Source organism: Rattus rattus, chromosome 9 (assembly GCF_011064425.1).
Source record: "Rattus rattus isolate New Zealand chromosome 9, Rrattus_CSIRO_v1, whole genome shotgun sequence".
NCBI lineage: Eukaryota > Metazoa > Chordata > Mammalia > Rodentia > Muridae > Rattus > Rattus rattus.
Genome location: NC_046162.1, coordinates 2,843,881 through 2,871,259, shown reverse-complemented (window position 1 = coordinate 2,871,259; position 27,379 = coordinate 2,843,881). Strand labels below are relative to the sequence as shown.

Genomic DNA, 27,379 nt, shown 5'->3' with positions numbered 1-27,379 from the left:
AGACGCTGATGAGGTCTCAGCATGTGACTGACTCAGTCTTGGGGTTCTTGTGTAGAGATGTGGACATGGTGACCTCTGTGGGATGTCAAAGGGGAGTGACCCTAGGAGACATGCAGGACCCCTGTGGCCCTATGGGTGCTCCTGCTATAGCCACCTGTTGTCTCGCAGCCTGCCTGAGTCCCTGTGGTTACCTATAGCACATGGTCCACTTTAGCCCATAGTCACCCATGGTCATTTGTCACAGCCAGTGAGCAGATCCACACCACCAGAGTGCAGCTGCTCCTCGTGGTGGCTTCTAATTGTCACCTTGCATTTGGCCATTAGTAGGTTGAACCACTTACTGTGGGTCTCTACTTAATTGGCTGACAGAGCTGAGACAGAGCCGTATCAGACCCAGGCAAGCCTGACAGTAACACACCTCTCGAGAGCCTCAGGTCCACTCTTCTACTGGTCAGTAGTTCTGGCTTGGGAACATTTTGTTGAAAAACTGGGGACAGCAGTTGATCCAGTCCCTCAGTGAGCCACCCTGACCCTGACAAGTGGACTCCTGAGTTGCAATGACTCAGAGAAAGTGCACAACACTTCTTTCTAGGTGAAGACACATGCAGGTGCCTCCTTTTGCACTGGGCCAGGGCTCTTGCTATAGCATGGGTATAGCAATGCCCATCCTCAAGGGGCAGACGGTGGTAGGAAGACAGGCAGGCATAGAGACATAGACACTCACGGGGAGGGTTTGCATCACAGGGCATAAGTGGAAGAATAAAGTCCGGGAGTGGGGGAGTATTTGCTGGCAGTCCTCGACACAGGGAGGGAGGGCAGCCAATAAGAAACTATGGTGGGGGCTGGGGATTTAGCTCAGTGGTAGGCTCGACACCTAGGGAGAGGCCCTGGGTTGGGGCCCCAGCTCTGAAAAAAAAGAACAAAGAAAAAAAAAAAAAAAGAAGAAACCGTATAGTGCTCATAGATAGCGCATAAACGTTTACCTCTAGGGACTGGCGAGATGGCTCAGGGGTAAAGGCACTTGCTGTGCAAGGCTGACAATCTAAATTCAATCCCCAGAACCCATGTGGAAGAGTGACCTGACTCCAGAGAACTGCCCTCGAACCTCCACATGCACACCAAGGCACGTGTGCACCTGCACTACACACACACACATCACACACGCATCGGGAATGTGCAACAGCAGTAAGAACAAAGCTCACCTCACCTCTGGCCCCTCAGAGTCAGCCTATAAATGCCCTAGAGATGACTATCGTGCCAAGAACCAAACAGAAAACCTGTTACAACCTGCCAGCCATGGAGATGCATGTCTAAGAGGCAGCCGACACCTGTAGCACACGTAGAGATCATACCTGGAAAGAAACGTAGTATGTCGGACCAGAGGATGGGCACCGTCCTGAAGGGGCCTGTTACTCACATTAGGAACCATTAGCAGTAGCCAAACCACATCAGTGACCCTCTCCTCCCACAAGAGCACACAAAGACCTGCCATTGTGACAGCACGGAGCACGGCTTCCTCTTTAAGAGTTTCTGTTTCAAGAACATCAAAGCAGTTGCAGGGGACACTGGCATGTGGACACTAGCTGGGGCAGCCAGCAGAGTCTCTTCCTGTTCCTCACACTGGCAAACGTCAGGCTTGCTGGCAGTGTTCATCCACAGCTACCAAGGAGCCGGGGAGCCAGGAAGCACAGGGGACGGACACACACCAGGTGCTGGAGGTGCCTGGCCAGCTGGCAATCTCTATGGTGTCTGAAGAGACCAAAGCACTTCTCTAGCCTCTCAGCTGCCTGATGTGACCAGGACATCACACTTGCACGGGGAGAGAAACTTAATGGGCAACGAGCATCGGGATGGCCTGCCCTGCCTCAGACAAAGAGTTGCAAGCGGGGTGAGCAGAGATGAGGACCCCCCTGACCAGACACTTTCAGGTGTCTCCTGTGAGTGTGGGCGTGTGGAGGGCTGGTAGACGGCTCTTCAAAAAGAATACTGCACTAGGTCTGGAGAGGGGACGTCTTGGTGGTGAAGGTGCTTGTTGATGCTGACATCAATTCCTGAGGATTGCAGGCGTTTCCAGGATGCAGGGAGGGGCAAACCAAGTAGTGGAAGGGAATCTGTCAAAGAAACCAGCCCCACAATCTCCAAACCCAAATGTCTAAAACTGCATCTAGTCCACTGGCACCAGAGAAGCTGTAAAGAAAAACCTCCACAGTATGGGGAGAAAGAAGGAAAGATTGTGTAACATGCTTTCTTTCTGTAGAATAAAAATATCAAGAGGGTTGAGCAGTTCCACTGGGGAATTTAGAATAGGCTGGTGAGATAAGATCAGAGATGAAAAACTAAACCACAAAAGAAGGACCAATCCTCAATGCCGGGGAAAAAGTCAAAACTGAACAGACAAAATAGTTGCAGCTCTCTATCTGGCCCAGAAGGCAACAATATTTGCATAGGCACAATAATGCACAGATTGTGTGCATTGTAAATCAGTAATGATTATATTGGAACCACTTCTTGGTCCTTGGGCTAAGATCAAGTGTAAAAAAGATACCTGTGACATAGTTATGGTAAGAGGTTGGGAATGGCAGGAAGGGCATAGGAGGGTTCCTTGTCACTCATGACAGGCGGTACACAAGCAAAGTCTAAAGGGGACACACCAAGAGCGACCCATGTGCACACCTTATTAGAAATATGGATTCAGGGACTGGCAAGATGGTTCAGTAGGTAAAGGTGATTGATGGGCAAGGCTGACAATCTAAATTTAACCCCCAGAACCCATGTGGAAGAGTGACGTGACTCTAGAGAACTGTCTAACTGAATCGGGTCCCCAGCACACATAGGTGATGGGCAGTTTTAAATATCAACTTGCCACAGCCTAGAATTACCTGTGGGAAGAGCCTCCTCAATCGAGGAATTGCCTAGACAAGTCAGCCTGTGGGCGTATTTGTGGGGATTATCTTGATGCTTCATTGATGAAGGAAAACCTGTCCATTGTTGGTGGCGCCATTCCCTAGGCTGGGGCCCCTGAACTTTCTCTACCAATTGTGAAGAAACAAATAAATCTAACTTCTGGGGGTGGGGGCAGAGAATGTTAGATGAAAGCTATTGGCAGCATGGATACATTTATTCTCTCTGTTCTTGATTGTGGATATGATGTGACGGCTGCTTGAGCTCCTGCCTTGACTTCCTGAAATGATGAATCACAATTTGGAGCTGTAAGCTGAATTTCCCCCACTGTGCTGCTTTGGTCAGTATATCTGATCACAGTACCAGAAATGAAACCAAGATACCATATAAAGGCAGAAAGAAAGAAAGAAATGAAAGGAAGGAACAAAAAAGAAACAAAGAAAGATAGAAAGAAACAAAGAATTCACTCCAAAAAGTTGTCCTCTGACCTCCACAAACGGAAAACCTGGATGCAAATACCAGACTGAGTGCTAGCGGAGATGGGGGATTTACCTGGAGACCAGGATCCGGGGTGCACAGAGGTAATCGAAGCCCAGCAGCCTGGTTTAGAAAATGCCATGTGGGCCAAGCGCATGCCTAACTTTTGTTTTTAACAATGAAAAGGATACTTTTTAGGTCATGGTCCAGCCAGAGTATAAGGAACCCAGAAGCTGATAGGCAGAAGATAATTTATAACTCCCTACACATGGCCTTGTTGCCCGTCTCCTTAGATGGCACCTGTCCAAAGTGGCTTCAGCGCTGAAGGTCACAGAAACGACAGTGACAGTCGTCAGGACAAAACAGGGACACAGCTAGAGGGCAGTGGTCATCTGCGTGTGCGCTGTTACTATCAGAGAAGAGACAGACAGTGCACCGATTAAGCTGTCAGCTCCAGACACTGGACAATGAACCTTTTCCCCTCCCGATGACACCTATCAGAGCTGGTTCATGGCAAAGGGCGGGACACTTGCATGGCATCCCTCAAACCTCTCAGGTTCCCGGCATCATAAAACATATTTTTATTTAAACTCTTAAAAATCTGATAGGTAAAGCCAGTTCTTCCAGGACCACAAGAGAAGAGTTTATGACTGTTCTGCTCACGGGGAGCGGAGGAGAAACGAGCAAAGAAGGCATGATGCTGGAGAGTGAGGGACCGGCTGGTATGCCAGAGAGCAGGATGGACAGACGGCATGGCGGCTGAGGCCACTCAGCTTCAGAAGGAACAAACTTGAAATCAGACAGATCCTCATTGTAGGAGACTGAGACCAAGCCCACTGGGCTCAGCTGTGCGTGAGTGTAATCGGGGACTTGCTACCCCGATGGGGAAGTCAGGAACAGACACATACCCCAATTCCAAACAATCCAGGGAAAACAAAACTAAAAAGCAAGCTGGAAGATAAAGCCCACCCAGCAGCCTCAGGACTCAAGCGAAACAGCTCTTTCAAAGTCTCAGAACTCTGTTCATTAAAGGGAACCATGTTTTGGAAGTGGAAGTGGAAGAGGAAGCTAGGTAAAACCCTGAGTGATCAACAAGGAAAGAAGGAAAACCCAGAAGCCCAGGCTGGCCTCAAGGTGACCTTGAACTCTGCTCCTCCTCCAGAGTGTGGGGACTACAGACAGGTCTCAAAGCCAGGGCTTCCCTCTAGGCAATTAGAGACAGGGCCTCGCTCTGCAAGCGGTAACAGCATTCCCTGTACCTCAGACTCCAGCCTTCTAGGATTAAAGGCGTGAACCATCATACATGGAAACACTCTTTCAGAGTCAATTACTGATTTTTTTCATTAGATTTAAATCAGCGGGGGGGGGCATTAAGGGGAAGGGGAAGGAAGGTAGGGAAGGGAGAGATACACGGGGTTGGGGGTGGGGTTGAGAATATGATCTCATGTCTCCATTTGGGTAAACACTGACCCTGGGCCCCTACCAAATGGTTGACTGAGACAGTCTACAGCCAACATGCCGCTCAGCGGCCCTCACATGCTGAAACCAGGTTTTTCTGGGCTCTCAGGAAGGATGTGACAGGGACGTGGTACTGGGACAAGAGGGCCTGCTGTCATCCTGAGTAGACATTTTCCGGAAGTGAGTTAGCTCTGTGTGTGAGGCTATTCCTCTCTAGTGACACACCAAGGGGTTAAGTCAACAGAGACAGCCCCAGGAAGGGGACATAGGGTTGGCTTGCTGGTGGCAGCTCCTGAGTGGCTGGCCTGGCCACTGAGGCTGCCTCTGACTGTGAGGAAAACTTAATTAAGGAGACTCCTTTCCTTGAGCACTGGGGCTGGGAGGGGAGCGAGGGACTGTAAACTGCAGCAGAGAACCCGCAGGCCGCTGCAGTGTCAGCCACAGGTCTGGAAACAGTTTCATGGAACCTGCTGGGCCGGGCCACCGTGCTAATCACTTCCTGCAGGCAGCCTCTGCTCCCTCACTAATGGGTCTTAATAAAAACTTCCAATTGGGCCAGTAAACCCCTCATTAAGCTGTTTTTAAAGCATGAATTTAAGAGCGGGAAGGGTGAAGGGTCACGGGGAGCATTTAATTCACAACGGCTGGCAGGAGGTGCTGCCATGAAGGGAAACACAAGTGTCCTGGCCGTATAAACATCCCATGTGGCCCAGGGCCTGCCAAGGACGGTCTGACAGGAGGCCGAGCTCTCCACTGGGCATGAACAAAGCGCCCCAAATCATTAAGCACTTTGTCCACTTGGAAAGATTATGGAAAAGATATGGTGGCAAAGAACAGAATGGCAAAGAACAGAATCCAGGATAGTCTGTGGGCGCTGTTCTTGCCATCCGTGCTGCAATGAGGCCTGGGCCCTTGGGGACTGCATAAGAACCATGGTTGTTGATACTCCCATCAGCTTCCTGCAGACCCCTGGCCTCTCTCCTATGGCTTACCCACTGGCCTGATGCTTTCCTGGGTGACACGCCTTAAAGCTGCCCTCACACTCCTTGTGTGTTTACAGCTGATGGGTTGTGCACAATCCAAGGCAGGTGCCCAAATGTCTCTTTGGGTCCCTGTGCCCGGACACTGTGCCTGGGGAAGGGGACACAGCAGAACTTCTGTCCTTGGCTGACGAGGCCCAGGACAAACTAACCACTTATTAGCACAGCTTCTTCCCGAAATGAAGGAACCCAGACTCATTCAAACGCTAACGTGTCCAATTCTTATCCCGGCCATGTTGTACTGACACACAGACGCACAGGGTCCTACAGACCTAGGGCCTTTACACCTGGGATATTCTTAGACTATTAGATACGTGCCGCGGTGAGTGGTGGGGGGAACCTAGGGGACATTGAAGGCCTCTAGTTACCCCAAACCTGTGGATTCCCGAGACACAGGGCTTCTCACACAGCAGCCTGGTCTCCCTTCCCTACAATCATCAGAGACAGTCTGGCCTCTCCAGAAAAATTTAACATGCCCAGGGCCTACACTGTCTGAGCATTGCTTGGGAGGCAAGGCCCACACCCCATTCACCACAGCTAAAGAACATTCAAAAGGGTTTTGTGGTCTAAAACACTCCAGAGGCTTCCGGAGCGTGCTGCATTTCCTGACTGCCTATCTGGACCTTGAGGACCTTACGGTATCTATCACCCAGGAGCCTAGCTGGAGGAGGCTGTGCTACTTGGCTGGAGTCTATCGTGCTGTTTTCTCCCAGGCCCTCCCCAGTCTTGTCAGCAGGCCGCTCCTAAAGCATGATGCTCACAAGCCCTTTCCCCACCATAGCCCTTGGAGCCAGAGCAGTCATCCTGCTGCTCACGGTCCCCCCCAGGCCACACCTAGAAGGAGTCAGTCTGGGAACAAATCTGAGGAAACCTTGCATATGGGGTCATAGGACTCAAGCCCCAGAGACAAGGTCGCAGTTCCCTCTCTAAACCCTTTCACAATGCACACAGAGCTTGGCATGGCCTGGAGCCCAGCGTAGACAGTGGCCATACCAGAGACTGGCTATGCTAGGGACAGTGGCATGCCAGGGAGAGTGGCTGAGCTGGGGGAGCAGTCATCAGACTGGCAACAGCAGTCACACCGTGTACTGAGTGTACTGGGACGGTGCCTGCCAGGAACCGCCCCGTCCTTCAGGAGACCTAAAGCCCTGCGGCTCAGCCTGGCAGGCTACTGGAGTTCTAGAAAATTGGGTGACAGAACATCAGGAAGCACAGTTCCTCTGGGACAGGCGTTTCCAGCACCCGCCGGCCACAGGAGTAATTCTTTTCCAACCAAGCCTCTGAGCTGCATTTGCCAAGGCAAGTCGAATGCAGCAAAGATGACAGAGTGCGCGATCAATGCCTCGGGCTCCCTGGGACCCAAAGAACAGGGCCAGCACACACCCCCAGCCCACTCAGCAACTGCATCTCCCTAGAAATGGGAGTATAGTACTGCGATAATGGCAGGTTATGAAGAAGAACCAGAAGCTGCCACAGTTAAAGGGGGCCCCTTAAAGAGACAGCGAAAATTTACTAATAAAAAAATCTTAAGTATGTTGGGCAACTGTGATTGTCTGAGATGAAGGAAGGCACTTGAAATGAGACCTCACTGTCTGGACTCCTTACCCAGAACCCTTCACTGACAGTGGCGATGTGCACAGAAGAAGCCAGGCCCCCACATCACTGGCTGAAAGGGGACTGCTCCTCCTTGCCCAAGAAAAGAGGTGACCAAAACCCTTTGCTAGTTAAACGGAGGGTGTCTTCAATAGGCCCTGTCCAAAGACCCTTCCAAAGCTCACACCTTTCAGCATCTCAGAGCTTCCCAGTGCTCCAATGATGGCTGGTGGGACTACGGTATTGACTGATGGGCCTTCGGATTGATTCAGTTTTAACTAATATAACAAATTCACGTTAAGCTGGAATGGTGGTGTATGCCTATGTATGGCATTTGGGAGGCTGAAACAGGAGGATACGGAGTTTGAAAACAGTATGGGGTGGATAAGTAAGACTTCTATCTCGAAATGGATAAACACGAAAATACGATACAGACATAATACACATGGTGAGCAGCGGCCACACTGCACATGAGGCTCTGGAAGCTCGGTGCACTTCAAATCACTATTTGGGGGATAAAGCCCCACAGAGACACCAGCAAGCAGTTCCATATTTTGGCTCTTAGTTCACAGAAGCCTCCGTGGATGACTGATATGATCAAGATCACACAGCCAGGATGACAGGCGGTGCTCACTGGGAGATCTCCGGCTTCTGTGGGCAGCAACTCAGGGCCAGAGAAGAGAAGCCTCCAGAAGATTCTTCATAACTTTATGCACATAGGTGTGTTGCCTGCATGTCTGTGCACCATGTGTGTGCAGTGCCCACAGAGGCCAGAAGAGGGCACTGGATCCTCTGAAACTGGACTTGTGAGCCCCCAGAGGGTGCTGAGAATTGAACACAGGTACTATAGAAGAGCAGCCAGTGTTTTCTTTTTTCCCTGTTTTTGGGGGGCGGGGGGTTGTCGAGACAAGGTTTCTCTGTGTAGCCCTGGCTGTCCTGGAACTCACTCTGTAGACCAGGCCAACCTTGAACTCACAGAGATCCACCTGCCTCTGCCTCTCGAGAGCTGGGATCAAAGGCATGAGCCACCACCACCTCCCGGCTGCAGCTCACTCTAGCCCTTCCAGAAAAGTTTTCCCCTGGTGCATCTGCTGCCCACCTTATGCTGTCTACCCAGATGGGCCTTTGTTCTCTGGGACTGCAAGAGAGAAGATGGAAGGCAGAGATACAGCAACACTATAAGCTTCCAGGTCACTGTACCACCAGGTAAGGTAGCGCCTGTGAGTGTCAGTAGTCAAGGACACAGACAGAAGGTGATTAGGCAGTGGTTTTCCTCTAAGTTCCTGAGGTTACCACCTGGAGGTCTTCTGTATCTCACCCCCTCCCCTGCTATGTGCTTAGAGCCCTGGGGATACCCCACTGCCCAGATCCCAAAATGGGGCAGCCAGTGCCAAGCACAGGTCTGAAGATGTGTGGAACACCTGTTACTTCTCATCGTGCCTGTCCCATGACACAGCCACAGCTCTAGAGTGCTGGCAGTGAGCACCCAGAGTGCCTCAGACTTGATTTTACCAGTAACTGCTGGAATCCTCTGCACCAACGAGCAGGGATCCTGTCCAGATACAGGAGTCAGAGCCTCAAGGTTTCCATATTCATAACCAGACAAAAAAATAATCTTGTTGCAATTTCAGATAAGCAATGTTCACTAAGAAAAGAGGGTTTGTTCCCTGAAGCACTGGAGAACACGAGGTTCTCTGGGGGACTTTGATACAGAAATAAGAAGCAGATACGAACATCCTGGACTATTGTGTCCTGACCAGTCACAGTGACCCTGCTCTCAGCTGTGTGGGAAAGGCTCTGTCAGCACAGCTGAACGTTTTTGCAGATACGCAGGTATTCGTCTACTCAGGGAACTAAAAAAAATGAGGGGAAGCATTTACAGTGGGAATTAAAATTGAGGGGAAACATTTATAGTGTGAACTAAAAACTGAGGGGAAACATTTATAGTGAGAACTAAAAAAAAAAGGAAAAACATTTACAGTGAGAACTGAAAATGAGGGAAACATTTACAATGGGAACTGAAATGAGGGAAACATTTACGGTGGCAGCAGACTGATGGCCTCACGTTTGCCAATGGATCTCCTTTTCCAGCACTGCAGGCAACACTCAGTTTGAACATAGGCCAGAAAGTGACTTGGGACTCAGGCCTCACAGCTGAAGCCACACAGGATAGGCAGGGTGTGGCCCAGATACATGCACAGCATGGGGAAGCTGCAGTGGGGTCACGGTGCCCCCTGTGAAGTCCTTGGGTAGAACTGCAGGTCAGTAAAGACACCTTGCCCCATCCCCTCACTCTCCCCTTACAAAGTATCCTTGACTTTTATTGCAGGATTCTAGAGTTGGGCCAACTTTCAGACACCTAAGTCCCTAGGTTCTCAGCTTCCTGGCCACTTGGGGGCTAGCTGCCTTCGACCACACTCCAGTGACTGTCAACTGGTGTGGGCTGGGAACATCCAAATGCTTCTCTGATCAGCACGGAGCCTTGGGCAGTGCCCTCTACACTGCCTGCCCTTTCCTATGAGCACACCTCCACGCAGCTCTCATTAGCCACGGACTCTCAGTAGACACAAACTGGGGAGGGGCCTCCTGTACTTTTCCTGAATGCCTTCTCTACTCATCACCTTGTAATAAATAGCTACCATTATCCCCTGAAGTTCCCTGAAGCACTGGAGAAGACAGGGTTCTCTGGGGGATGTTGATAGAAGCAACAAGTACACATGCACATCCTGCTTCATTCACATCCTGAAAGGCACACAGGACTACTATGTCCTCACCAGCCACACTGACCCTGCCCTGACCCTGACCACTACTCTATTTTATTTTTTGAGGCAGAGTCTCACTATGAAGGCTTGACTGATCTGGAATTCACTATGGAGACCAGGCTGACCTTGAACTCAAGAGAGCTCTGCCTGCCTCTGCCTCCCGAGTGCTGGGACTAAAGGTGTGCGCTCACACCAGCCACCTTCTTTTCAAGACTTATTTTTTATTTTATGTGCATGTGTGCTTTCCTTGTATGCATGTCTATGCACCACACACAGACAGTACCTGCTGAGGCTGGAAGAAGACACTGGATCCCCTTGGAACTGGAGGTACAAGTGGTTGTTAGCCTCTGTGTGGGTGCTTGGAACCTAGCCTGGTTTCCTCTACAAAAGCACTAAGTGCACTTGACGTCTGAACCATCTCTCAAGCCTAGCAACTCCATTATTATGCAGTGCAGTTGCTAAAGGCGCCCAGTGCCTCCCCTGGGAGCCCCCAGTCACAGCCCACCAGAGACCACAACTCGGGACCCGCCAGCCTGCCAGCCATGCCCACACCCTGGAGAGCGAGCCATCAGTAGGTATTTAAACATAAGAGAAGCCCCCATAGCCGAAATGCACGGAGATACATACCCCAACACACAGGGCAAGCCCTCACAGAGGTTTTTTCTGCACGATTGTCACTTACCAAAAGAATACCTGAAACACACACAAAAAAGGAAGAACAGTAAGATGTCGGCTTGGTTTTATATGTTAAACCATTGTGTTTACCTGCTGAGCAAAACCCACTTGTGAGCTTGGGGCAGTGTGGGGCAGAGGAGGACCCGCCTCCAGGAGGATCAGCTGCCAGCTACTGAGTAGGCAAAGCTGGGGGAGACAGGGCCTACAGGCCAGCAGAAGACACTGTAGAGTGAGCAGATGCAAGATTCTAACTGGCTGCCCCTGCAAGCGCTATGCTCCAGGGTCTGAAGTTCAGGGTGTCTGGGTATCTTGACGTAGATCACCGGAAGAGGGGCTATGTTAGAGGAATGCAGTGGGCTGTGCTGCCCCAGTGTCTTTTACTTTGAAGTCACAGTGGGAAGATGCCTGGAGCCCTGATGCTGGGACCCATTGAGCTAGACCGAGCTGCTGGGTGTGCTGGTTTGAATGAGAAGGGCCCCTGAAGTCTCATGTATTTGAATGTTTCATCATCGGGAGTGGCAATATTGGAAAGGATTGTAAGAATTAGGAGGTGTTAAACTGGGCGTAGTGGTGCATGACTTAATCCCAGCACTTGGGAGGCAGAGACAGGTGAATCTCTGAGTTCAAGGCCATAATTTCTAGAACAGCCAGAGCTACACCGAGAAACCCTGTCTCGCCTAACAACAACAACAAAAGGAAAAAAAAAAAAAGGAAAAGGAAGGAAGGAAGGAAGGAAGGAAGGAAGGAAGGAAGGAAGGAAAAGGGGGGTGGTCTTGTTGGAGCAATTGTGTCAATGGGGTCACTGGGAGTGAGCTTTGAGGTTTCAAAACCCATGCCAGGTCAGGCCTGCTCTCTCTCTCTCTCTCTCTCTCTCTCTCTCTCTCTCTCTCTCTCTCTCTCTCTCTCTTTCTCTCTCTCTCTCTCCTCCCACCAATCAGGATATAGCTCTCAGCTACTGCTCCAGTGCCTGCCTGCCTTTGCATGCATGATGATAATAAGGTAAGCGTCTGAAACTGCAAGGCCCCAATGAAATGCTTGCCTTGGTCACGGTGTCTCTTCATAGCCATAGAACAATAACTATTAGCAATAAAATAGTCACCAGGCAAGCCCTCTGCCTCTGAGCTGTACCTCCAGTGTCCCCACTCCTAATGCCATCTAAGTACCAAACTTGCACACCTATTATACTGTGAAAGAAAGACACCCTGACACCCTACACATGATGGGCCCTAGAACACCATGCTGGGGTGAAGCCAGACACAGAGTCACAATACTAAGGGATATGGATCCCAGTAGACACCCGGGCATATAAGCACCATGGGTGCAAACATAAAGCCACAGGCCGAAAGCAGTTATTGGTCACCAGGGGTGGTTGGAGGAGCGGTTGATGGGCTTGATAAGGGGTTCTCTTGTGATGAGGATGGTTTAAACTTTATGACAAGGGTTTTTGGACCCTGAATACATGAAACCACTGACTTTTAAAGTTTATTTTTGGTTTGTCTTATTCCATTTTGAGACAGAGTCTTGGCTGTCCTGCAACTCACTGTGTAGCCCAGGCTTGTTTTGAACTTGCGGTCTTCCTGCCTCACCTGAGTGGTAGGATTAAAGGCACGTACCACCACACTCAGCTTGACTCATACACGTTAAACAGATTTTACAATGTATGAACTGCACCTCCATGAAGAAGAAAAACTGAATACAATGTGTGCTAATGAAAGGTAAAGGCCTGAGATCTACCTTGGGGTCTGGACTCACTGAGCGGGCTGACAGCCTGCTGGTTCTGAAACCGTGTCAAGTGATCCCTGCCTGGCAGAGGTACATGCTGTTCTCAGATAAAACAATAATGCTTGAGGCTTTTTTTTTTAACCACAGATGCTAGAGGCAGTGAATACATCCTTTGAGCATGGTACTATATGTCCATAGAGGAGATATTTAAGTGAACAGAACACTTACTAGCCCCTACTCATAGCTAACCTAGCACTCATAGCTAACCGCAGAAATATACTATGTGAGTTCTCCAATGAGTAGCAGTCTCTGAACAGAATGGGGAAAGGCTCATGGGTGGGGTTGGAGAGACGGCTCAGTGGGTGAGAACACTTGTTCTGCAAGCACGAGGACCCAAGTTTGAATCCCTAGGACCTGGATGTATGTGTTTGTAACCCCAACACACACACACACACGCACGCACGCACACACGCACACACACACACACTTTCTTAGTTGCTTTTGTGAGGAATTTTGTTACAGCAAGGAGAAAAACAATCAATACAGGTACCAACCCCCTCGCCTACTTCCCACGTGTACACACGGATATTGATTGCCACACCCACAGATTTCTCCAACACACCTTCCTGTGGTCCATAAACTCCCTGGCCTTGGCGATCCTATAAACTCCAACACCTCCTCTAGTCCTACAGGGCCCCATCAGGGCAAGCTTTGAGCCGTGGCCCAGTGTCATGTCTAGCATAAGCTACAAACACTCTTTTCCGTGACGGTAGAAGGGTGATGTTTCAAAGTCGAGTCCTTCAGGCCTCAGTGTCCCACTAGCTGCCCACCGATCTCTGTCTCCATCTTCTCAAAAGTCACAGCTCAAGCAGGCTGGCAGCATATTCTCAAGAGGACACAGATCTCTAAGTTCAACCACACATTTCATCCCCAAAGAGAAAGGCCAGAGTTTGGCTGAATGCTAACAGCAGCCTCTGTCAAGCCGAAGCACTTGGTTCCCCCACCCCCCAATAAGCTCACTGAGGCACTTCAGTGGCCAGGAGGTAGGTATATGTCCAAAGGGCTAGGGGACAGGCTCTACTTACCAGATCTGCCCTACGTTGACCAGGGACATGTAGAGGGCCCAGAGGGCAGCCATGAATATCATGTTGGCACAGCCGGTCACCAGGACAAAGGAGGACAGGCCTAGCCCAAGAAGAGCAAGCAGGTCCAGGTTGAAGTTCATGTCTGACCAATCCAACAGCCACAGAATGGTTGGAGTATAGGTCCAGGGACTCCAGCCAGTCCTGCCGTGGAAGTACTGCTGGACATTCTTCAGGTACAGTCTGCAGGGCAGCAGGCCCTGGTCACCGATGAGGGCCTTGTTCTGATTGAATGCCACCAAGAAGGCCACAACTGGAAGACATACAAATGCAGGAGTTGTGAGTAGGGACAGACCACACCTCCATCGGCTCAGGGATGCAAGTAGGAACTGGGTCCTGTGGGAAAAGGAGATGTTAGTGGCTGGGTGACAGGAGGACAGGTGATACAAGTGGACATGAATGGGCCCCCATGGACACAAGTGGACATGAATAAGATCTACTTCCACAGACACAAGGGGACACAGGCAAGAATAGGCCTCCATGGGTACAGGAGAGGAGGCCCTTGGGTTAGCGGGATATGAAGAGGTAATGTCCCTATGGTCATAAGGGCACATGAGGAAATGGCTACACGGACATAACATGTTCCAGTTCGCCTTCTGTTGCTGTGATGATCACCGTGGCTTAAGGTAACTTAAAAAGCAACTTAAGGGCAGAGTGGCTTATTTCAGAGCTTACACTTCCAGGTCACAGTCCATCACAGAGGGAAGTCAGAACAGGAGCTTATGCAGAAACACTGAAGCAAGGCTTCTTACAGCTTGTTCTCTGGTTCACACTGAGCCCAGGACTACCTGCCTAAGGATGACACCACCCATGGTGGGCTTGCCTGAGGATGGCACCGCCCACAATGGGCTGGGCCCTCCTACCCCAACTAGCAATCATTGTCATCGATGTCCCACAGACATGCCCACAGCTCAGTCTAAAGGGGTAATTCTTCACCCGAGCTTCCTTCTTTCCGGGTGATTCTAGGTTAAGTCAAGCTGACAATAAACACTAACCAGGACAGGACACAGATAGGCAACAGCCCCGTGGACATAAGAGGATCCAAGCAGGCAAGGCTCTCATGGGCCAGACATGGTTTTCACTGAGGCAGCACGCACGATTTGGCACCTTTGTGGCTTGAATGAGAAATGTCCCCATAGTCTCGGGTATCTGAGCCCTTGTTCTTTCCCAGTTGTTGGTGGTATTTAGGGAGGACTAGGTGGCACAGCCTTGTCAGAGAAAGCATGTCACTGGGGACGGACTCTGAGATTAAATGTCACACGCCACTCCCAGCTCACTCTTTGCCTCTTGCTCTTGTTGCCATGCCTGTCCTGTGCTGCCACGCCTGTCCTATGCCTCCCCCACGCCTGTCCTGTCCTGTCCTGTGCCTCCCCCACACCTGTCCTGTGCCTCCCCCACGCCTGTCCTGTGCCTCCCCCACGCCTGTCCTGTGCTGCCACGCCTGTCCTGTGCCAACATCCACCCCCCCACCCCCAGTGGACCCCTATCCTTCTGGAGCTGTAACCCAAACAATCTTTCCTCCTGTAAGAACTCGCCTCGGCTGTGGTGTTTCTCCCAGCAACAGGAGAGTAACTCATGAGGTGCCTAAGACACACAGCAGTTTACACTTGCTCAGAGCCCTCAGGGCTTCCAGAACCCAGCCTGGAGAAAGCATGTCGTGTGTACATACACGGACTATGTCTGCTCTCACATGATGTCTATGCGAGCAAGCTGCTTATGTGAGCCTGGGTATGTGTGAGCACTTGGCATTAGCCATCACGAATGTCCTCGTGACTTGGCTCCAACAACAGCACTGTCCCCAGGTCCAGCAGCCTGTGCTCCCCAGGAGGTTGCAACAGCCCAAGCTCAGAGTCCATTTCTAGGATCTTCCCTTTTACAGGACACTTCCACTTCTTCAGGGTGCCCATGCTATGTGTGCCTAGTGCGGTGAGACAGGGGTAGGATAAAGAAAGGGAAAAGGTGTGAGGAGAGAAGTGAAAGGCACACAGATGAGGAAGAAGTGGCTTCATTGGCAAAAGATGGTCGATGTGGATAACCACAAGACAAAAATGGCAACCTTCAGTGCTAAAGGTGACTTTATCAAGATCATGGGATGAATCACAAGGTCGAACAGCGTCATCTAAGTTTGAAAAAGAAAAAAAGAGCTAGGCAGGGGTGGTGTACAGCTTTAAACCCCGCACTAAGAAGGCAGTGACAGGCAGGTCTCTGTGAGTTCAAGGCCAGCCTGCTCTACATAACGAGTTCCAGGGCAGCCAGAGCTACACGGAGAAACCCTGTCTCAAGAAAGCAAGCACAAAAGCACCTGGAAATAGCACAAGTAAAAATCTAACAGATGCGCAGTGGCTCCGTCTGTGGAAAACTACAAAACACAGGAGAAAGGAAGAAGTGTGTGGACGTGTGGGGAGCTAAGCCACGACCATGCGCTGGAAGAGCTGCACTTGCCATTGGAACCAGTCGACAATCTCAATCCCAGAGGAGGTTTGTCTGTAGATCCCGACAGCACATACGAAGGGTAAGGAAACAGAGGAGCCGGTGTAATCAGAAGAGGAACAGAGTTGTGGCATTCAGGTTGACCATCTCTAGGGCTCACTATAGGAATCGACACCAATCAAGACGTGGCAGTTTGAAGGTGTGACCTTGATGGAGGAGGTGTGTCACTGTGGGTATGAGCTTCAAGAGCCTTATCCTAGCTGTCTGGGAGCCAGTCTTATCCTAGCAGCCTTCAGAGGAAGATGCAGAACTCTCAGCTCCTCCTGCACCATGCCTGCCTGGATGCTAGATTGAATGCTCCTGCATTTTATACTGGACTGAACCTCTGAACCTGAAAGCCAGCCCCAATTAAATGTTGTCCTTATAAGAGCTGCCTTGGTCCTTGACTCTATCACTCTATCACTCTAGTGGAAGGTCTATAGGCTAGCCACATTCCATTACTCCAGTAGGAGATCTCTAGGCTAGCCCCACTCTATCACTCTAGTGGAAGGTCTATAGGCTAGCCACACTCCATCAATCCCTAGCTCCTTGTTCCACAAGAATCTGCTTGCTATTGCTATGATGGTGCCATCCATTAAAAGATAACCCACCAGAGAACTCCTAAACCTGATAAACAACTTCAGCAAGGTGGCTGGATATAAAATTAATTCAAACAAATCAGTAGTCTTCTACTGAAAGAATAAACAGGCTGAGAAAGAAATTAGGGAAACGACACACTTCATAATAGTCCCAAATATATAAAATATCTTGGTGTGACTTTAACCAAGCAAGTGAAAGATCTGTATGACAAGAACTTCAAGTCTCTGAAGAAAGAAATTGAAAAAGATCTCAGAAGATGGAAAGATCTCCCATGCTCATGGATTGGCAGGATTAATATTGTAAAAATGGCCATTTTACCAAAAGCAATCTACAGATTCAATGTAATCCCCATCAAAATTCCAACTCAATTCTTCATAAAATTACAAAGAACAGTTTGCAAATTCATTTTGAATAACAAAAAACCCAGCATAGTGAAAACTATACTCAACAATAAAAGAACTTCTGGGGGAATCACCATCCCTGACCTCAAGCAGTATTATAGAGCAATAGTGATAAAAACTGTATGGTATTGGTATAGAGACAGACAGGTAGATCAATGGAATAGAATTGAAGACCCAGGAATGAACCCACACACCTATGGTCACTTGATCTTTGACAAAGGAGCTAAAACCATACAGTGGAAAAAAAGATAGCATTTTCAACAAATGGTGCTGGTTCAACTGGAGGTCAGCATGTAGAAGAATGCAGATTGATCCATGCTTATTGCCCTGTACAAAGCTCAAGTCCAAGTGGATCAAGGACCTCCACATCAAACCAGATACACTCAAACTAATAGAAGAGAAAGTGTGGAAGAGTCTCGAACACATGGGCACTGGGGAAAATATCCTTAACAAAACACCAATGGCTTATGCTTTAAGATCAAGAATCGACAAATAGGACTTCATAAAATTGCAAAGCTTCTTCTCTAAGGCAAAGGACACTGTTATTAGGACAAAATGGCAACCAACAGTTTGGGAAAAGATCTTTACCAATCCTACATCCAATCAAGAGCTAATATCCAAAATATACAAAGAACTCAAGAATTTAGACTCCAGGGAATCAAATAAGCCTATTAAAAATGGGGTACAGCGCTAAACAAAGAATTCTTTTTTTTTTTTTTTTTTTTTTCTATTTTTCGGAGCTGGGGACCGAACCCAGGGCCTTGCGCTTGCTAGGCAATCGCTCTACCACTGAGCTAAATCCCCAACCCCTAAACAAAGAATTCTTAACTGAGGAGTATCTAATGGCTGAGAAACACCTAAAGAAATGTTCAACATGCTTAGTCATCAAGGAAATGCAAATTAAAACAACCCTGAGATTCCACCTCACGACAGTCAGAATGGCTAAGATAAAAAACCCAGGTGACAGCAGATGCTGGCGAGGATGTGGAGAAAGAGGAACACTCCTCCATTGTTGGTGGGATTGAAAGCTGGTACAACCACTCTGAAAATCAGTCTGGAGGTTCCTCAGAAAATTGGACATACTACCTGAGGACCCAGCTATACCATTCCTGTGCATATCCCCAAAAGATCCTCCAACATACAACAAAGACACATGCTCCATTATGTTCACAGCAGCCTTATTTATAATAACCAGAAACTGCAAAGAACCCAGATGCCCTTCAACAGAGGAATGGATGCAGAAAATGTGGTACATTTACACAATGGAGTATTACTCAGCTATTAAAAACAATGACTTCATGAAATTCATAGGCAAATGGGTGGAACTAGAACATATCATCCTGAGTGAGGTAACCCAGTCACAAAAGAACACACATGTTATGCACTCACTGATAACTGGATATTAGGCCAAAAGCTCAGAACACCCAAGATACAATCCACAGACCACATGAAGCTCAAGAAGAAGGATGACCAAAGTGCAGGTGCTTCAGTCCTTCTTAGAAAGGGGAACAAAAATATTAATAGGAGGAAATATGAAGACAAAGTTTGGAGCAGAGACTGATAGAAAGGCCATCCAGAGACTGCCCCACCTGGGGATCCAGCCCACATACATACAGTCATCAAACCCAGACAATATTGCTGATGCCAAGAAATGCACGCTGACAAGAGCCTGATATAGCTGTCTCCTGAGAGGCTCTGCCAGAGCATGACAAATACAGAGGTGGATGCCCGAGGCCAACCATTAAACCTAGAATGGGGTCTCCATTGGAGGAGTTAGATAAAGGACTGGAATAGCTGAAGGGATTTGCAACCCCATAAGAACAACAATGCCCACAACCTGAGCTCCCAAGGACTAAACCACCATCCAAAGAGTACACATGGAAGGACCCACGGCTCCAGCTGCATATGTAGCAGAGGATGGCTTTGTCGGGCATCAATGGGAGGGAAGGCCCTTGATCCTGCCAAGGCTCGATCCCCCCAGTGTAGGGGAATGTCAGGGCGGGGAGGCAGGAAGGGGAGGGAGGATGGGATAGGGGGTTTATGGACAGGAAACCGGGAAAGGGGATAACATTCGAAATGTAAATAAAAGAATCCAATAAAAAAAATAAATGAAGGGAAGGGAAAAGAAAAGATGACTTAGCAGAGGGCACCCACCAGAGCTACCACCACGGTGCATATACTCCTCCTGCTAAAAGCAAAAGCAAAACCACAACAGAACAGAACCTGAGCAAAATGCACCTTCATCCACACCCAAGCCCCAGAGCAAGCTAATGCCAACTCCACGTGCAAAAAGATGGCCTGAGACGTAAGGCCTTAACATAAAAGTTAATCCAAACGGTGGTGCAGATAAAACCAAACAAACTGGAAGCAAACATAAAAGAAAACCTAGGCTGTGCCTGGTGGCTTGGGCTTGTCCTCCCAGGGCTCATGTAGCTCAATTGTGAGTTCAACAAACCAAAAGGGATGGGGAGGGGAGAGCAGCAAAGGTTTTAGATAAAACACCAAATGGGGGCTGGAGAGATGGCTCAGTGGTTAAGAGCACTGACTGCTCTTCCAGAGGTCCTGAGTTCAAATCCCAGCAACCACAACCATCACAACCATCTGTAAAGAGATCCGATCCCCTCTTCTGGTGTGTCTGAAGACAGCTACAGTGTACTGATATATAATAAATGAATAAATCTTTAAAAAAAAAAAAAAAAAACCAAATGGTCAGCTCATGGGCTTCGTGAAAACTGAAAGCAAGCAAGCAAGAAAGCAACTTTAAACTGCCCATGGAAACTTCGAAGAAAATGGAAATACGATGCGCAGACTGGAGGGAAATGTTGCAAGCAGTCATGAGTCCGATGAAGGACTTTCATTAGAGAATTCCTCAAACACAGCAGTAAGAAACCTGAACAGGAGGTAAAAGATGTTTAGAGGTGCTGAGACTGTCTGCCCCCTGCAAACACATTTGACAAGCCAACACAGGAAAACATGTGCAGTGCCATCCCTACCGGAGAAACCAATAAAGCCAGTGAGGCTCTGGGCCTAGTGGTGCATGCTTGTAATCTTAGCCCTGGGGAGATACAGGCAGGAAGATCGAGCAGTTCAAGGTCAGCCTGAGATCCAGGAAACAGTCCACCAACAAAATAAGCAACCAAAAGGCCCAAATCTGGAAAAACCTGGCAGTACAAGCGCCCTGGAGGCTTCCGAACTGCAGGGTTGATCACATGTTCGGAGAGAATGCAAGATAACAGCCACTACTCCGGAAGTTAGGCGGGGTCCTATACAGTGAAACAGACAAGTGGAGCCTGTGTGGTCCACCATGATGCTCTTAGGTATCCACCCAAGTAAACTGGAGATGTACATCCACATAAAACCTCCACAACCTGTTCAGAGTAGTTAGTAATTACTAAAAACTGGACACAGTCAAGATGCCTCTCAAGGTGGCGATACCTGCCCACTCCTACAGTGGGAGAGCGCTCGTGGGTAGAAAATGCAGGTGCTTCTGATTCAGCAATGGCGGGGAAGCACATAAATGCAGCTTGCTCAGTTAAGAGTTAAGAGGGGCACAGACGCTTCTGTGACAACCCTCCTCCCACACCCCCAAACAAACAGCATAGGCGGAAAGCAGTAGAAGAGAACTCCTAAAAACCATGAAAAGGATGTCGAAGTGTAGATCTCCACAATGGTTTCTGACAGGGTGTGGTTGGGGAGGGACTCGGTTTTCTTTATGGGGCTGGACACTGGGAGTTTGACCAAGTTCCAGTGAATACATGGGGAACATAAATTGGACTTGTCTCCTCCTCCTCCTCCTCCTCCTCCTCCTCCTCCTCCTCCTCCTCCTCCTCCTCCTCCTCTCCTCCCCCCCCCTCTTCCTCCTCCTCCCCCCCTCCCTCCCTCCTCCCCTTCCTTCTACTACTTCTTCCTTCTTCCTCTTCCTTCTCCTCTTTTTTCTCCTCCTCCTCCTCTTTCTCCTTCTCTTATTCCTTCTTTTTGGGGAGGAAGGAGGTCAGAAGGTCACAAGGGCTGTGGGCAGACCTGGAACTAGGAAGTTGAGTGTGACTGGGGTGATGCGAAGAGACAGGAAAAAAAAAAAGGATAAAAACTAAAGGAAAAAAGTCTACACTCTGTAGACTGTAAGGCTCTACTTACAAGCCATCCTGTCCTCTGTAAAGGCAGAGCCATTAACAGCGGCAGAAACAGGACTATGGTGGGCTTGAGGGTGGGGATGAGGTGGTTGCCCACCTCCACGGGGGGATTCCAGTGTTCAGTGGTGGGCTGGCAGACAGCAAAGTGCGTTTGTCCAAACCCACAAGACGACATTAGCACACATCTCAGTTAGGGTTCTACTGCTGTGAACAGACACCGTGACCAAAGCAACTTTTATAAAGGGCAACATTTAATTGGGCTGGCTTACAGTTTCAGAGGTTCAGTCCATTATCATCATGGCCAAAAGCATGGCAGCATCCAGGCAGGCATGGTGCTGGAGAATGAGCTGAGAGTCCTGCACCGTCATCAGAAGGCATCCAGAAGGAGACTCCCTCTTCTACACTGGGCGGAGTTTGAGCACTAGGAGCTCTCATAGTCTACCTACACAGAGACACCCTTTCTCCAACAAGGCCCACCCACACAGAGTCACCCTTCCTCCAACAAGGCTGCACCTTTTCCAACAAGGCCACACTTCCGAATAGTGCCACTTCCCATGAGCCAAACATATTCAAACCACCATAGCACACAAATGCAAAACAAAACATAAACAAACCCAACCAGGATGTTGGGGTAAGCTGGTAGGGGTGCAGACTGTACCAAATAAAGCCAACTCCCTAACATGTACCACAGAGAAGTGGTTAGATGTAATCAGAGAGACAAGGACAAAGGATTCATACCAAGGTGATGCTCTGGCAAGCTCTACCCCAGGAGTCTAGGTGAGCACATAAAGAGACAGAGTCCACTAGGGGAGCACACAGCCTCAGGCAGCCAGAGGTGAGGCTAAGCATGGGCTGGCTTGTGTGCCAACCAGAATCTAGCAGTGAGACGGAGGTGATCCCATATGCATGTGGTGCCCTGAGACTGGCTCTGCCCACCGTGAAGGTTGTAGCAGGGTCTTAACAGCCAGCCCGGGGTTTCCCATATCATTCTCTGTCCAAAGAAATGGGGCTTTTTGGAGAAGCGGCTGACCCAGAGCTGGGCAGGAGAGCAGAGGAGACCCAGATCTGTGAGGTAGAAAATGAGGAGACACCCTAGCAGTTGAGCGGCGCGTGAGAGGGATGAGTCACACACTCACCAGGGAGCCCAGCTGAGACAGTCAAAGGACAGCAGTTCCTCAGGAGCCTGTACAGAAATGAACCAGATAAGGAGTCTTCAGCGACACTCACTCAGTGGAGACACTGAAGACACACATCTTCCTCCCAGAGGAGCTCCCGAGTGGTAACTACAGATAGCTCTCCTCTGGGGTTGGGGATTTAGCTCAGTGGTAGAGCGCTTGCCCAGCAAGCTAAAGGCCCTGGGTTCGGTCCCCAGCTCCCAAAAAAAAAGAACCAAAAAAAAAAAAAAAATTACCAGATAGCTCTCCCTAATCTTTTCCCCTCTGGTATGAACTAAGAGAGCAGCGGGGAGACATGCCCAGCAGACACACGCTAACCAGATGATGCAGGACAGTGTAAGCGTCAGGTGAGTGTGACAAGAAAATGCCACAGTGGGGGGAGTCTTTCCCAAACCTATCACCTCAAGTCTAACCAGCAGCAGGCATTGCGCAGACCCGACTTGAGGTATGTTCTACAGAACATGAGGCCAGAACTGTTCCACACGGTCACAACCGAGAGAAGGCCCAGAACACACCAAACTAGAGGACCAAAGACGGAACAGCTGATACTATAGGGTCCATAGGTGGCCCTTGGGCTTTGGTGAATCCATGGTGTGTTGACTGGCTAAGTCAATGTTCCTTCAAAGCCGGCCACCACCCACTCAGTGATGGCAGTATGACAAGAGGGCTCTATGTCCTCCAGCCCAGGAGGCCCCGGGAGCTACCAGAGACCCAGCACAAGGCTTCCCATGTCTCTGCCTTCACCACTGAGCAGAAGACCCATGTCCACCGGCCACTGCCTTTCTAGGCAGCTTAGAAGACACCCACAGCCCATGGCCGCATGGGCATCACCAGCTTCTTCTGTGAGCAGGAAAGCGTGTCTGTCGGTGCACACATAGGTATGAGATGTTCTGGTGTACTGTGAGGCTACAGTACTGGATGCTCTTTCCTGGGTACTGAAATTTAAAGTGCAGTACACAGGGAGAAAGAGGCCTGGTGTGTAGTATCCTATCGTTGTCCTGTCGTTGTCCCCCCCACCCAGTTCATCCCTTTCAGAAAGTGGCCCCTAAGGCAAGCAGCACACGAGACCAACCTACTAACTAGGAAACAATGGTAATGAATGGGCGTGCACAAAGGAAGCCCTGTGCCACTGTCAACCACTGGATAGCTGAGAGGGAAGAGAACCTCAAGCATCAAAGACCTCAGAGCAGAACCAGCCACCTCAGCCATGCCCAGTGCCCAAGGAAGAAATCTCAGATCACCTTTAGGGAGGGTATGCAAAGACCTCCCAGGTGGAAACCTGCCTTTATGAGACCTTAGGTTCTATTTGGAGTGCCTGCAATGTGCCAGCACGTGCACACGCATGCACACACACACACACACACACACACACACACACACCATGCACTCATGCATAGATGCACACACACACACACACACACACACACACACACACACACGAGAGCTAGAGAGAGATGGGGGGGCTAAAAATAAGGTATCTCTTTTCTTACCCTTTCAGACCACATGCTATAATACACAAGCACCCAAACACACTGACTGTTGTTGCTGCTCTTGTTAACTGTGGCCAAGCCCCAGGCCTTAGCACTAGGGGCCCAATCATTTTCCCTCGGTGTCAGGGGCAGAGGGTGATGTCTACCATCCAAGCCCAGCATAGGGCAAGCGAAGCCTGAGGTGGGGCCTGTGCTACCCAGCAGTGAAAAGAGGCTCAGGTCATGAATGCTCAGAACCAAGATGACAGGCTGTCAGGTGCCCTTTCTGTTTTCTCTCCTCAGCTAGGAGTTCAACAGGACCATATGTAAATGAGAAAAGGTGACCAAGCAAATACGGAGAAACATACATAACCAATGCTTGGGACACACACCTAAACCAGAGTCAGGGGTTCGAATACCTGGAGTAGAACTATCTTGCTCTCACACAGCTTCCTCGTCATACTTGGGGAAAGCAATAGGCTGAGCAGAACAAGCACCGCCCCACGCTCCAGACGCTCAATCACGCAGCAGAGGTGGGAAGTCCTGTGCCACGAGTATTCCTGTCCAGAGCCCAGCCCTTCCTAAGAGCAGCAGTAGACAGATCTCATCAGTTGCCGAGTGTCCCCCCTCTCCCGCCTTAACCTCCTGGTTGTTCCTTGGGGTTCAAGAAAGACACTGTCCAGGAGCAAGCCTGACGCACAAAATTCACAGACCCTGGGCGGAGGAAATAGTAAAGCCAAGGGCTTGTCACTCACAGCCGTTCGCTCGTCAAAGCTGAATGCATTCTCTCCTATGTCGGTAACGGTGATGTCACTGGACACATGCATGGTGTGATGCATGAAGGAGGTGCATGGCAGTTGATATATCTGTGCCTGCTCGACAGGGTGAGATCTCCCTCCCAAGAGGGGAACCTGGGAATGCCTGACTGTATTTAATTACAAGTCTGTCTATAAGAGAAGCGACAATTCAACATTCAGGTGAATGTTTACTTTGAAGGGCCCTCAGAGTATAGCTGGGGCAGTCCCAGCCATCCAGGAAAACAGGAAGATGGGAATCTAAGGAATGTGCCTACTGGCCTGCCAGAAGAAAAAGCACGTTCCATGGCTTCCCTGCTGTAGCCTCACTGGGAGATTACAGCTTTTTGTACACCTGCCCATGCTGACCAAAGGTGAGCCTCCCCTATCTGCAAAGTGTCTTCCCCCACCAGGGACTGTAGATTCCCCAGACCTTCATCTTGCTCTGAGTGTGCCAGTACCAACTTTCCCATGATTCCTTAGTACTGTATGGGCTAAAACAACACAAGTCTGGATATTTTTCTTCCCCACCAGCTTTAGAGAGAATGAGTGGAAACTCAGGCAGACAAAACACATGGGACCCTTTGGTTAAGAATTCTAGTTTTCCTCTGCACCGGAAGTGACCAGTCTGTCACGCAAAAATGAACGTGAACTTGACTCTTCCCAGGAGAGCCACATGGACACAGCCCAAAGCCTGAGATGACTTCCTAAAAATACCCAAGATACACCATGCATGAGCCCGGCAGGGTAACTGGCCTGTCCAGCCCAGGCCTGCCCTGGGCCTTGATGCTTACTTAGCACTCAGTTTTGCCTTACTAAAAAGCCGGGCCATGTCCATCAGTGTTCACATAGTCACGGGCCACCCCCTAGGTATTAGGAATTAGGATGAAGATTTGGAACCCACAGCTACTTCCAGCAGACAGGTGTCCACAGGCTTTAAGCATGACCTCTGTGTTGTGGCCATAGGCAGGGCAAGCCCAGTATGAGTGATGGGAGCTCAGCCACAGCTGGGGGTTCAGGTGTCACCTATAGTGAGTTGGTTAGGAGCCAGTTCTATAGGACATCTCCTGGCCCACTACTTCTGTGGGCAGCAATAACAGGCCAGGAGCTGAGGGGACAGTAAAGAAACATCCGTGCCCAGTGTAGTGGTGGATACCTTTAATCCTAGCAATCCGGAGGCAGAGACAAACAGATCTCTGTGAGGAGTTCAAGACCAGCCTGGTCTACAGAACAAGTTCCAGGGCAGCTAGAGCTGTGCAGTGCAAAAACAAACAACAGAAACCGAAACAACAACAACAACAACAACAATCAAAACCAAAAAGAGGTGTGCATGGGGGACCACTAGCATAAATGCAGAACCCTTGGTTCTGCTTTTCCTGAAGTGAAGGGGGCTAAGGACTCTTCAGGCTGAGGTAAGTGTGGGATGTTGCAGCGGACTGTGAAGGTCTGCAGAGCCAGAACCTAAGAGAACTTCCAGAGCTGACATGGTTGAACCTCACTTCTAGCCTAGCCAACCAATGAAATCTGGCTAGACCCTTGGTCCCTCAGCTGGGTGCCCTTCCAAGCAGGTCAGGTTGGAGCTGCAGCACTGCCTTTGGGTCCAGTGGGGGGCCCCTGCCGATGAGGCTAGGTCTAAGTTGCAGGCTGAAGATCCTCATCTCCCTTAGGCCTTTGGAACATAATTAGCATCATCTCCCAGAGAGCACTCAGAGGGAGTGTGGAGATTGCCTTCGCCTCTTACACGTGCTTAGTGGGGCTGTGGAGAAGCAGGGATTAGAGTAGGGTCCAGGGACCTGACATAAGTTTAGGCAGTCACTGAGTGAGAGGTGAGAAGGCGGGGTCCGAGAGCTCACAGAACACCAGAATGGTTGTAGTGCAGGCTCTTAGAAGCCTACAGAGGGGCAAGCGGGAGTCCGGAAGCGAGCAGGGGTTGGGACCAGGTCACAGGATGCCGGCGACAGCCCGCTCCCACCGGACACTCACAGTAAATGAAAGCGAGGGCCCGCAGGAGCACGACTCTGGTCAGCCAGAAGGTGCCCGTGTGTAGCCGGGCTGGAGAGTCCGCGGGATCTCTAGTCAGAGCGGATGGCGACGCTGGACTGTGCTCCGCACCTCCGACCTTTCGTTTTCTCAGCGACCCCTCGGGCGCAGCCATTACTAGGCTGTCTGGGCGCATGAGCACAAAGGGCGGTGCGCGCGGAGGCCACGCCCACATGCCTGAAAGGCCGCAAACGCTCCCCTGGATGACACGCGTATCCCCTTGCAGCCAAGGCCCACGCGCCACGCCCTCTCTGGGCGGTCTTGCCTAGCGGTGAAAGTCTCGGTGGTTGGCTTCAGTATTTGCAGAGCGCTAGGTGAAGAAGCGACGCGGGAAGGAGCTAGTGACTGCTGTGTCCTTGGTGTGTAGCAGGGAAGGCCAGGCCTGCTGCTCGCCGCCCAGGAAGGCGCGCATCATGCTATCGGACAATTGTCAGGAAGAAACCTGAAATTTGCCCTGGAACCTCCTGCTTTCTTTTCTCTCTTTTGTCTGTGGTCCCCAGAAACCCCAGAATACAGGTGGCACTCCTATGA

The 27,379-nt window shown here is 49.9% G+C and overlaps 1 protein-coding gene across 1 annotated transcript in view; it reads right to left on the bottom strand.

The window, feature by feature from the left end:
• LOC116909144 (lipase maturation factor 1-like) overlaps positions 1–27,023 on the bottom strand; it is a 68,852-nt gene extending 41,829 nt beyond the window's left edge. Inside the window, exons 1-3 of the mRNA XM_032912629.1 lie at positions 26,792–27,023; positions 13,714–14,023; positions 10,914–10,924 (exon numbers count right to left, since the gene is read on the bottom strand). Of these exons, the coding sequence (XP_032768520.1) occupies positions 10,914–10,924; positions 13,714–14,023; positions 26,792–27,023 (553 nt within the window). The remainder of the gene's footprint in view (positions 1–10,913; positions 10,925–13,713; positions 14,024–26,791) is intronic.
• Between the last annotated feature and the right edge of the window lie 356 nt (positions 27,024–27,379).